Source organism: Taeniopygia guttata, chromosome 35, assembly GCF_048771995.1.
Source record: "Taeniopygia guttata chromosome 35, bTaeGut7.mat, whole genome shotgun sequence".
NCBI lineage: Eukaryota > Metazoa > Chordata > Aves > Passeriformes > Estrildidae > Taeniopygia > Taeniopygia guttata.
The window spans coordinates 1,794,903-1,807,596 of NC_133060.1; the positions used below are offsets into that span (position 1 = coordinate 1,794,903).

The window sequence follows — 12,694 nt, forward strand, 5'->3', positions numbered from 1 at the left end:
GGTTTGGGGGTTTTGGGGTTTTTTAGGGATTTTGGGGGTTTTTGGGGGTTTTTGGGGTTTTTTAGGGGATTTAGGGTTGGGATTTTGGGGGTTTTTGGGGTTTGGGATTTGGGGCCAGGCAGGGGCAGCTGCGCAGGGCCCGCAGGAACGGGACTGCAGCGGGGGCCAGGTGAGAAATTTGGGGTTTTTTGGGGTTTTGGGGGTTTTTGGGGATTTTTGGGGTTTTTGGGGGTTTGGGATTGGAATTTTGGGGGTTTTTGGGGTTTGGGATGGGGGAGTTCAAGCAGGAATGATCCAGAAATGCAGAGCCGGAGCGGGATCCAGGTGAGAGGTTTTGGGGTTTTTTGGGGTTTTTAGGGTTTTTTGGGGATTTTTTTGGGGTTTTTTGGGGTTTTTGGGGTTTTTTTGGGGTTTTTTAGGGGGATTTGGGGTTGTTATTCCAGAGGTTTTTGGGGTTTGGGTTGTTGGAAAAGCGGAGCTGGAGGAGGCTCCAGGTGAGAGCTCAGAGAGAATTTTGGGGATTTTTTTAGGGGGTTTGGGGTCGGAATTTCAGGATTTTTTGGGATTTGAGATTGGGATTTTGGGGTTTTTTGGGGTTTTTTGGGGTTTTTTTTGGGTTTTTAGGGGATTTGGCATTGGGATTCCAGAAGTTTTTGGGGTTTGGGATTTGGGGCCAGGCAAATCCCTGCTGGATTTGAAGGAGTTGAGACCAAAAATTACCTATAAAAATGAGGAAAAATCAGATTTTTTCCCAATTTTCACTCCAAAATCACAATTTTTTTTCTATTATTTCTCCCAGAATGTCCAAAAAATCCTCCAAACCCCCTGTGCTTATTGTGCCTTCCTTCCTCCTGGATTTGAAGGAATTGAGACCAAAAATTACCTATAAAAATGAAGAAAAATCAGATTTTTTTTGAATTTTGGGTCAAAAATCACAATTTTTTTCAATTTCATTTTACAGAACCTCCAAAAAACCCCCCAAACCCCCTGTGCTTATTGTGCCTTCCTCCCTCCTGGATTTAAAGGAGTTAAGACCAAAAACTGCCTATTAAATTGAGGAAAAATTAGATTTTTTTTTAATTTTTGGTCAAAAAATGCAATTTTTTCCAATTTTTTTCCCCAGAACCTCCAAGAAACCCTCCAAACCCCCTGTGCTTATTGTGCCTTCCTCCCTCCTGGATTTGAAGGAATTGAGACCAAAAACTGCCTATAAAAATGAGGAAAAATCTGATTTTTTCCCAATTTTCACTCCAAAAACTCCAATTTTTTCCAATTTTATTTTACATAACCTAGAAAAAATTCTCCAAACCTCCTTTCCTTATTGTGCCTTCCTCCCTCCTGGATTTAAAGGAATTGAGACCAAAAATTACCTATAAAAATGAGGAATAATTAAAATTTTTTTGAATTTTTGGTCAGAAAACCCCATTTTTTTTCTCTTTTTTCCCCCAGAACCTCCAAAAAACCCTCCAAACCCCTCTCCTTATTGTGTCTTCCTCCCTGCTGGATTTGAAGCAGTTGAGACCAAAAAATCAAGAAAAATCAGATTTTTTTTCCAATTTTCACTCAAAAACTTCAATTTTTTCCAATGTTTTCCCCCAGAACCTCCAAGAAACCCTCCAAGTGCTTCTCCTTATTGTGCCTTCCTCCCTCCTGTATTTGAAGCAAAAATTAGCTATAAAAGACCAAAAATTAGCTATAAAAATGAAGAAAAAATCAGATTTTTTCCCAATTTTCACTCCAAAATCACATTTTTTTTTCTATTATTTCTCCCAAAATGTCCAAAAAATCCTCCAAACCTCCTTTCCTTATTGTGCCTTCCTCCCTGCTGGATTTGAAGGAATTGAGACCAAAAATTACCTATAAAAATGAGGAAAAATCAGATTTTTTCCCAATTTTCACTCCAAAAAACCCAATATTTTTCCATTTTCCCCCCCAGAACCTCCAAAAAACCCTCCAAACCCCCTCTTCTTATTGTGCCTTCCTTCGTGCTGGATTTGAAGGAATTGAGACCAAAAAAACAACAAAAAATGGGGGTTTTTAAAAAATTTTTGGTCAAAAACCGCTATTTTTTTCAATTTTTTTTTTCAGAACCTAGAAAAAATTTTCCAAGCCCCCTGTGCTTATTGTGCCTTCCTTCTTCCTGGATTTGAAGCAGTTAAGACCAAAAATTACCTATAAAAATGCGGAAAAATCAGATTTTTTTTCCCATTTTCACTCCAAAAAACCCAATTTTTTTCAATTTTATTTTACAGAACCTCCAAAAAACCCCCCAAACCCGCCTCTACCGCCGCCCCCTCGTCGCTGCTGGACTCGGAGGAGGAGGAGGAGCCGCGGCCGATGTCGTACGACGAGAAGCGGCAGCTGAGCCTGGACATCAACAAACTGCCCGGGGAGAAATTGGGGCGCGTGGTTCACATCATCCAGGCCCGGGAGCCGTCCCTGCGCGACTCCAACCCCGAGGAGATCGAGATCGACTTCGAGACGCTCAAGGCGTCCACGCTGCGCGAGCTGGAGCGCTACGTGCTCTCCTGCCTCAGGAAAAAGCCACGCAAGCCCTACAGCGAGAGTGAGTCAGTGGGGTTTTTGGGGAAAAAACGGGGTTTTTGGGGCATTAACGCGAGCTGGAGCGCTACGTGCTCTCCTGCCTGAGGAAAAAGCCCCGCAAGCCCTACAGCGAGAGTGAGTGCATAAGGCGGTTTGGGGGGAAAAACACAGTTTTTGGGGATTTTTTAGTCATTTTTGGGGGATTTTTTGCCATTTTTTGGGGATTTTTTGCCATTTTTTGGGGATTTTTTGCCATTTTTTTGGGACTTTTTAGTGATTTTTTGGGGGATTTTTTGCCATTTTTTGGGGACTTTTTAGTGATTTTTTGGGGGATTTTTTGCCATTTTTTGGGGATTTTTTGCCATTTTTTGGGGGGTTTCTGGCCTTTTTTTTGGGGATTTTTTGGTGATTTTTGGGGGATTTTTTGCCATTTTTTCGGGATATTTTTAGGGTTTTTTTGTGATTTTTTAAGGACTTTTTTGGGATTTTTTGCGGATTTTTTGCCATTTTTTGGGGATATTTTTAGGATATTTTGGTGATTTTTGGGGGATTTTTATACGATTTTTTCGGGATTTTTTGGGCATTTTTTTGGGAATTTTTTGCAATTTTTTGGGGATATTTTTAGAATTTTTTTGGGTTTTTTGGTGATTTTTGGGGGATTTTTTGGTGATTTTTGGGGGATTTTTTGGTGATTTTTTGGGGATTTTTTGGCATTTTTTGGGGATCTTTTTGGGATTTTTTGCGGATTTTTTGTGGATTTTTTGCCACTTTTCGGGGATTTTTTGCCATTTCTTTGGGGATTTTTTGCCATTTTTTGGGGATATTTTTAGGATTTTTGGGGGATTTTTTGCCATTTTTTGGGGATTTTTACGCCATTTTTTGGGGATGATTTTAGGATTTTTTGGTGATTTTTTGCCATTTTTTGGGGATATTTTTAGGATTTTTTGGCCATTTTTTGGGGATTTTTTGCCATTTTTTGGGGATTTTTATGCCATTTTTTGGGGATTTCTTGCCATTTTTTGGGGATTTTTTTTGCCATTTTTTGGGGATTTTTATGCCATTTTTGGGGGATTTTTTGCCATTTTTTGGGGATTTTTTTTTGCCAGTTTTTGGGGATTTTTCTGCAATGTTTTGAGGTTATTTTAGTGTTTCTCGGCAATTTTGGGGGTTTTTCGGGGCATTAACGCGAGCTGGAGCGCTCAGGGCTCTCCTGCCTGAGGAAAAAGCCCCGCAAGCCCTACAGCGAGAGTGAGTGCACGGGGTTTGGGGGAAAAAACCAGAATTTTTGGGATTTTTTGGCCCTTTTTTGGGGACTTTTTAGTGATTTTTTGGTGATTTTTGGGGGATTTTTTGGTGATTTTTTGCCATTTTTTGGGGATTTTTTTGCCCTTTTTCTGGGTTTTTTGGGGATTTTTATTCCATTTTTCTGGGTTTATTTGGAGATTTTTTTTGGGATTTTTCGGCATTTTTTGGGATGTTTTTAGGATTTTTTGGCATTTTTTTGGGATTTTTTTGGTGATTTTTTGTGGATTTTTTGCCATTTTTCAGGGATTTTTTGCCATTTCTTTGGGGATTTTTATGCCATTTTTTGGGGATGTTTTTAGGATGTTTTGGTGATTTTTGGGGGATTTTTTGCCATTTTTTTGGGGTTTTTTGGTGATTTTTGGGGATTTTTTGCCATTTTTTGGGGATTTTTTTGCCCTTTTTCTGGGTTTTTTGGGGATTTTTATGCCATTTTTCTGGGGTTTTTTTGAGGTTTGTTTGGGGATTTTTTGCCATTTTTTGGGGATATTTTTAGGATTTTTTGGTGATTTTTGGGGGATTTTTAGGATTTTTTTGTGATTTTTGGGGAATTTTTTGGTGATTTTTGGCGATTTTTGGGGGATTTTTTGCCATTTTTTGGGGATATTTTTAGGACTTTTTGGTGATTTTTGGGGGATTTTTTTGTCTTTCTGGGTCTTTTGGGGATTTTTATGCGACTTTTCTGGGGTTTTTTTGAGATTTTTTTGGGGATTTTTTGGCTTTTTTCTGGTTTTTTTTGGAGATTTTTTTAGGATTTTTATGGATTTTCTTGAGGGATTTTTCCCCGATTTTATTCCAATTTTCCACCAATTTTTCCCTAATTTCCCTCAATTTTTCCCTCAATTCCCCCCAATTTTTCCCTCAATTTCCCCCCAATTTTCCCCCAGTTTTTTCCAATTTTTCCCCAACTTTTCCCCAATTTCTCCCCAACTTTTCCCCAATTTCTCCCCAATTTTCCCCCATTTTTTCCTGATTTTCCCCCAATTTTCCCCCAATTTCTCCCCAATTTTCCCCGAATTTTTCCCCAGTTTTTCCCCAATTGTTTCCTAATTTTCCCCCCAATTTTCCTCCAATTTTTCTCCGCTTTCCCCCAACTTTTCTCAAATTATTCCCACAATTTTCCACCAATTTCCCCCCATTTTTCCCTGATTTTTTCCCCGATTTCCCTCCGTTTTTTCCCCAATTTTTTCCCAATTCCCCCCCAATTTTTTTCCAATTTTCCCTTCACTTTTTCCCAATTTTTCCCATTTTTCCCGGATTTTCCAGCCCTGAAGAAGCCGGTGGGGAAGACGAAAGAGGAGTTGGCGCTGGAGAAAAAACGGGAATTGGAGAAGCGGCTCCAGGACGTCAGCGGGCAGCTCAACTCGGCCAAAAAACCCCCAAAAAAGGGTCAGGATTGGGAAATTTGGGAATTTTGGGAATTTTGGGAATTCTCTGGGATTGGGGTTTGACATTGGGGATGTGGGGTGGGATGGGGAACTGAATTTCCAGGAAAAAAAAAGGAATTTTTTTTTTTTCTGATTTTTCCCCAAATTTTCCCCAGTTTCTCCCTGAATTTTTCCCTTATTTTTCCCAATTTTCCCCCATATTTTCCCCAATTTTTCCCCAAATTTTTCCCGATTTTTCTCCGATTTTCCCCCTTTTTTCTGAGTATTTTCCCAATATTTTCCCAAATTTTTCCCAATTTTTCTCCGATTTTCCACCGTTTTTCCTCCATATTTCCCAATATTTTCCCCAATTTTTTCCTGATTTTTCTCAGATTTTCCCCCATGTTTTCCGAATGTTTTCCCCAATTTTTTCCCAAATTTTTCCCGATATTTCTCCAATTTTTATCCATATTTTCCGAGTATGTTCCCCAATATTTTCCCCAATATTTTCCCCGACTTTTTCCCAATTTTTTCCCAATTTTTCTCCGATTTTCCCCCTGTTTTTCCTCCATATTTTCCCACTATTTACCCCAATTTTTTCCCAAATTTTTCCCGATATTTCTCCAATTTTTATCCATATTTCCCGAGTTTTTTCCCCATTTTTTTCCCAAATTTTCCCCGATTTTTCTCCGATTTTCCCCTGTTTTTCCTCCGTATTTTCCCAATTTTTTCCCAAATTTTCCCCCATTTTTCCCCCATTTTTCCTCCATATTTTCCCAATATTTTCCCCAATTTTTTCCCGATTTTTCTCCAATTTTCCCCCGTTTTTCCTCCGTATTTTCCCAATTTTTTCCCAAATTTTCCCCGATTTTTCTCCAAATTTTCCAATATTTTCCCCAATTTTTTCCCAAATTTTCCCCAATTTTTCTGCAAATTTACCAATATTTTCCCAATATTTTCCCACATTTTTCCCAATTTTTCTCCAATTTTCCCCCGATTTTCCTCCATATTTTCCCAATATTTTCCCCAATTTTTCTCCAAATTTTCCAATATTTTCCCCAATTTTTCCCCAAATTTTTACCTATTTTTCTCCGATTTTCCCCCGTTTTTCCTCTGTATTTTCCCAATATTTTCCCAAATTTTTCCCAATTTTTCTCCGATTTTCCGTTTTTCCTCCGTATTTTCTCAATTTTTTCCCAAATTTTTCCCGATTTTTCTCCGATTTTCCATTTTTCCTCCATATTTTCCCAATATTTTCCCCAATTTTTTCCCAAATTTTCCCGATTTTTCTCCAAATTTTCCAATATTTTCCCCAATTTTTTCTGAAATTTTTCCCAGTTTTCCTCCTATTTCCCCCCATTTTTCCTCCGTATTTTCCCAATATTTTCCCAAATTTTTCCCGATTTTTCTCAGATTTTCCCCTGTTTTTCCTCCATATTTTCCCAATATTTTCCCCAATTTTTTCCTGATTTTTCTCCGATTTTCCTCCATATTTTCCCACTATTTTCCCCATTGTTTTCCCAAATTTTCCCCTGTTTTTCCTCCATATTTTCCGAGTATTTTCCCCAATTTTTTCCCAAATTTTTCCCAATTTTTCTCCGCTTTTCCGTTTTTCCTCCATATTTTCCCAATATTTTCCTCAATTTTTTCCCAAATTTTCCCCGATTTTTCTCCAAATTTTCCAATATTTTCCCCAATATTTTCCCAAATTTTTCCTGATTTTTCTCCAATTTTCCCCCGTTTTTCCCCCATATTTCCCAATATTTTCCCCAATTTTTTCCTGATTTTTCTCCGATTTTCCTCCATATTTTCCCAATATTTTCCCCATTGTTTTCCCAAATTTTCCCTGATTTTTCTCCAAATTTTCCAATATTTTCCCCAATTTTTCCCTAATTTTCCCCCATATTTTCCCCAATTTTTTCCCAAATTTTTCCCTATTTTTTTCCTGTTTTTCCTCCATATTTTCTGAGTACTTTTCCCAATTTTTTCCCAAATTTTTCCTGATTTTTCTCCGATTTTCCGTTTTTCCTCCATATTTTCCCAATATTTTCCCAAAATTTTCCTGATTTTTCTCCGATTTTTCCCCGTTTTTCCCCCGTATTTTCCCATTATTTTCCCCAATTTTTTCCCAAATTTTTCCCGATATTTCTCCAATTTTTATCCATATTTTCAAAGTATTTTCTCCAATATTTTCCCCAATTTTTTCCCAAATTTTTCCCAATATTTCTCCAATTTTTATCCATATTTTCAAAGTATTTTCCCCAATATTTTCCCCAATTTTTTCCCAAATTTTTCCCAATTTTTCTCCGATTTTCCCCCATTTTTCCTTCATATTTCCCAATATTTTCCCCAATTTTTTCCTGATTTTACTCTGATTTTCCTCCATATTTTCCCAATATTTTCCCCATTGTTCTCCCAAATTTTCCCCCATTTTTCCCCCATTTTTCCTCCATATTTTCCCCATATTTTCCCAATTTTTTTCCGATTTCCCCCCGTTTTTCCTCCGTATTTTCCCAATATTTTCCCCAGTTTTTTCCCAAATTTTTCCCAATTTTTCTCCAATTTCCCCCCATTTTTCCTCCGTATTTTCCCAATATTTTCCCAAATTTTTCCCAATTTTTCTCCGCTTTTCTGTTTTTCCTCCATATTTTCCCAATATTTTCCTCAATTTTTTCCCAAATTTTCCCCGATTTTTCTCCAAATTTTCCAATATTTTCCCCAATTTTTTCCCAATTTTTCTCCGATTTCCCCCCGTTTTTCCTCCGTATTTTCCCAATATTTTCCCAAATTTATTCCGATTTTTCTCCAATTTTCCCCTGGTTTTCCTCCATATTTCCCAATATTTTCCCCAATTTTTTCCTGATTTTTCTCCGATTTTCTTCCATATTTTCCCAATATTTTCCCCTTTGTTTTCCCAAATTTTTCCCCATTTTCCCCCCGTTTTTCCTCCGTATTTTCCCAATATTTTCCCCAATTTTTTCCCAAATTTTTTCTGATATTTCTCCAATTTTCCTCCATATTTTCCAAGTATTTTCCCCAATTTTTTCCCAAATTTTTCCCGATATTTCTCCAATTTTTATCCATATTTTCCGAGTATTTTCCCCAATTTTTTCCCAAATTTTTCCCGATTTTTCTCCGATTTTCCCCCGGTTTTCCTCCATATTTTCCCAATATTTTCCCCAATTTCTTCCCAAGTTTTTCCCGATATTTCTCCAATTTTTATCCATATTTTCCGAGTATTTTCCCCAATTTTTTCCCAAATTTTTCCCGATATTTCTCCAATTTTCCTCCATATTTTCCCAATATTTTCCCCAATTTTTTTCCCAAATTTCCCCCCATTTTTCTCCAAATTTTCCAATATTTCCCCCAATTTTTTCCCAAATTTTTCCCAATTTTTCTCGGATTTCCCCCCGTTTTTCCTCCGTATTTTCCCAATTTTTTCCCAAATTTTTCCCGATTTTTCTCTGATTTTCCGTTTTTCCTCCGTATTTTCCCCAATTTTTTCCCAAATTTTTCCTGGTATTTCTCCAATTTTTATCCATATTTTCCAAGTATTTTCCCCAAAATTTTCCCCAATTTTTCCCAAATTTTTCCTGATATTTCTCCAATTTTCCTCCATATTTTCCGAGTATTTTCCCCAATTTTTTCCCAAATTTTTCCCTATATTTCTCCAATTTTTATCCATATTTTCCGAATATTTTCCCCAATATTTTCCCCAATTTTTTCCCAAATTTTCTCCCATTTTTCTCCAAATTTTCCAATATTTTCCCCAAGTTTTTCCCAAATTTTTCCCAATTTTTCTCCGATTTTCCCAATTTTTCCCCAAATTTTTCCCAAATTTTTCCCTATTTTTCCCCCGTCTTTCCTCCGTATTTTCCCAATATTTTCCCAAATTTTTCCCGATTTTTCTCCGATTTTCTGTTTTTCCTCCATATTTTCCCAATATTTTCCCCAATTTTTTTCCCAAATTTTCCCTGATTTTTCTCCAAATTTTCCAATATTTTCCCCAATTTTTTCCCAAATTTTTCCCAGATTTTCCCCGATTTTTCTCCAAATTTCCCAGTATTTTCCCCAATTTTTTCCCAAATTTTCCCCTACATTTCTCCAATTTTTATCCATATTTTCCAAGTATTTTCCCCAATATTTTTCCCAAATTTTTCCCGATTTTTCCCTAATTTTTATCCATATTTTTCCCGATTTTTTCCCAAATTTTCCCCGATATTTCTCCAATTTTTATCCATATTTTCCTCCATATTTTCCCCAATATTTTCCCAAATTTTTCCTGATTTTTCTCCAATTTTCCCCCGGTTTTCCTCCATATTTCCCAATATTTTCCCCATTGTTTTCCCAAATTTTCCCCCATTTTTCCCCCATTTTTCCTCCATATTTTCCCAATATTTTCCCAATTTTTCCCGATATTTCTTCAATTTTCCTCCATATTTTCCAAGTATTTTCCCCAATTTTTTCCCAAATTTTCCCCGATGTTTCTCCGAATTTTCCAATATTTTCCCCAATTTTTTCCCAAATTTTCCCCCATTTTTCCCCCATTTTTCCTCCATATTTTCCCCAGTTTTTTCCCAAATTTTTCCCGATTTTTTCCCGATTTTTCCCTAATTTTCCCCAATTTTCCCGCAGCCAACGAGAAGCCGGAGTCGGCGGCGGCGGCGGCGTCGCGGCTCAGCGCCTCCAGCTCCAGCTCCGACTCTTCCTCCTCCTCCTCCTCCTCCTCCTCCTCCGACACCAGCGACTCCGACTCCGCCTGAATTCCCGGAAAAACTCCCGGAAAAAATTCCCGGGAGGAAAAAGGAAAAAAAACCCGGAAAAAAACTGAAAAATTCCTGGAAAAAACCTGAAAACTTGGGGGAAAAATGGGATTTTTTTGGGGGAAAAAAGGGGGAATTTCGGAATAAAGTGAGAATTGTTGGTGGAATTCCCGGAAAAAATTCCCAGAGAAAATTCCCAGAAAAAAATCCTGGAAAAAACGGAAAAATTCCCAGAGAAAGCTGAAAAAAATCCCGAAAAAAAAGGTAAAAATTGGGGAAAAATTGGAATTTTTGGGGGAAAAGTGTTGGAGGATCTGAGGCAGAATTCCCGGAAAAATTCCTGGGAAAATTCCCGGGAGGAAAAAGGAAAAAAAATCCTGGAAAAAATTGAAAAATTCCTGGAAAAAGCAGAAAAATTGGGGGAAAAATTGGGTTTTTTTGGGGAGGAATTGTGGAATAAAGAGAATTTTTGGTGGAATTCCTGGAAAAAATTCCCAGAAAAAAATCCTGGAAAAAACTGAAAATTTCCCAGAAAAAAACTGAAAAAATCCTGGGAAAAAACCTGAAAATTGGGGAGAAAATGGGATTTTTTTGGGGGAAAAAAGGGGGAATTTTGGAATAAAGTTAGAATTGTTGGTGGAATTCTCGGAAAAAATTCCCAAAAAAAAAGAATTCTGGGAAAAAAATGAAAAATTCCCAGAAAAAACTGAAAAAATCGTAGAAAAAAGCAGGAAAATTGGGGGAAAAATGGGATTTTTTGAGGGGAAAAAGGGGGGGAATAAAGGAGAAGTTTGTGGAATTCCTGGAAAAATTTCCCAGAAAAAAATCCTGGAAAAAAAATCCAGAAAACATTGAAAAATTCCCAGAAAAAAGGTAAAAATTTGGGGGAAAAAAATGGAGAATTGTGGAATTCCCGGAAAAAAAATCCCGCGAGGAAAAAGAAAAAAAATCCCGGAAAAAACTGAAAAATTCCAGGAAAAAAACTTAAAAATTGGGGGAAAATGGGATTTTTTGGGGATGAAAATTTTGGATTTGGTGGTGGAATTAATGGAGAAAATTCCCAGAGAAAAAATCCTGGAAAAAAATGAAGAATTTTCAGGAAAAAATTGAAAAATTCCCAAAATAGGGTAAAAAATGGGAGGAAAATGAGAATTTTTGGGGTGAAATGGGAGGGGTTTGTGGAATTCATGGAAAAAATTCCCTGAGAAAATTCCTGAAAAATTCCTGGGGAAAAAACAGAAAAATTTTTGGGAAAAAAACAGAAAAATTCCAGGAAAAAAGCATAAAAATTAGGGAAAAAAAGGGAATTTTTCAGGGGGAATTGTGGAATAAAAAGAGAATTTTTGGTGGAATTCCTGGGAAAAATTCCCAAAAAAAAAATCCAGAAAAAAAGAGAAAAAATTCTGGAAAAAAACCCTGAAAATTTCCCAAAAAAGTAAAAATTTGGGGAAAAAATGGGAATTTTTGGGGAGAATTTGAGAATTCGAAGGAAAAAATGAGGAATTTTGGGAATAAATTGAAAATTCCGGGACAAAAAAATGGGAAATTTTTGGGGGAAAAATTGAGAATTACGGGAAAAAATGGGAAAAATGAATTTTGGAGGGGAAATGGGAAATTTGGGCATAAAATCGAAATTTTTGGGAGAAAAATGGGGGGAAAATGAGGAATTTGGGGAATAAAATTAAATTTTCTTGGGGAAAAATGGGAATTTTTTGGGAGAAATTGAAAATTCCAAGAAAAAAATAGGGAAAATTGAGGAATTTTGGGAATAAAAAATTAAATTTCCAGGAAATAAAAGAGAAATTTTGGTTAAAAATTTTCCTCCATTTTTCCCCTAAATTTTCCTCAATTTCCCCCAAATTTTCTCCGAATATTTCACAAATTTTTGTCCAAATTTTTCACAAATTTTTCTCCATTTTCCCTCAAAATTTTCCCCAGTTTTTCCCAAATTTTCCCTATTTTTTGCCGAATATTTCACAAATTTATGTCCAAGTTTTTCACAATTTTTTCCCGATTTTCTCCCAAATTTTCTCCAAATTTTTCTCAATTTTCCCCCAAATTTTCTCCTTTTTTCCCCCAGATATTCTGAGTTTTTTCCTGAATTTTCCCCAATTTTTCCCCAAATTTTCCCCAATTTTCCCCCAAAATTTCCCAAATTTTCTCCAGATTTTACTCAATTTCCCCCCAAATTTTTATCCATTTTTCCCAAATTTTCTCCCAATTTTTTCCCAATTTTTCTCAATTTTTCCCAAATTTTCTCCAATTATTTTCTCAATTTTCCACCAAATTTTCTCAGTTTTTTTCCGGATTTTTTCCTGAATTTTCCCCCAATTTTTCCCCCAATTTTCCCCCCGATTTTCCCCCAAATTTTCCCAAATTTCCCCAAATTTTCCCCATTTTCCCTCCCCCTTTTGCCCTTTTAGGATTCGCGGGTTCGGATTTTTTTTTTTTTTGTTTTCCTACAAAAAAAAAGAGAAAAAAACCCAAAAAAAAGCTGGAAAAAAATCCCAAAAAAATGAAAAATCCTTTGGAATTCTTGCAAGGTGTAAATAAAGAAAATATTATTGCAAAAAGGCTCCGGAGTTTTTGGGGATTTTGGGAAAATTTGGGAAAATTTTGGGGATTTTTGGGAATATTTGGGGTTTTTTGGATATTGTGGGAAAATTTTGGGATTTTTTGGGTTTTTTGGGGGTGATTTTTGGGAATTTTTTTGAATTT

General features: G+C 36.5%; 1 protein-coding gene across 1 annotated transcript in view; it reads left to right on the forward strand.

The window, feature by feature from the left end:
* BRD2 (bromodomain containing 2) overlaps window positions 1-11,222 on the forward strand; it is a 68,934-nt gene extending 57,712 nt beyond the window's left edge. Inside the window, exons 10-12 of the mRNA XM_072921222.1 lie at window positions 2,253-2,566; window positions 5,113-5,235; window positions 9,849-11,222. Of these exons, the coding sequence (XP_072777323.1) occupies window positions 2,253-2,566; window positions 5,113-5,235; window positions 9,849-9,976 (565 nt within the window). The 3' untranslated portion in view covers window positions 9,977-11,222. The remainder of the gene's footprint in view (window positions 1-2,252; window positions 2,567-5,112; window positions 5,236-9,848) is intronic.
* The last annotated feature ends 1,472 nt before the right edge of the window (window positions 11,223-12,694 follow it).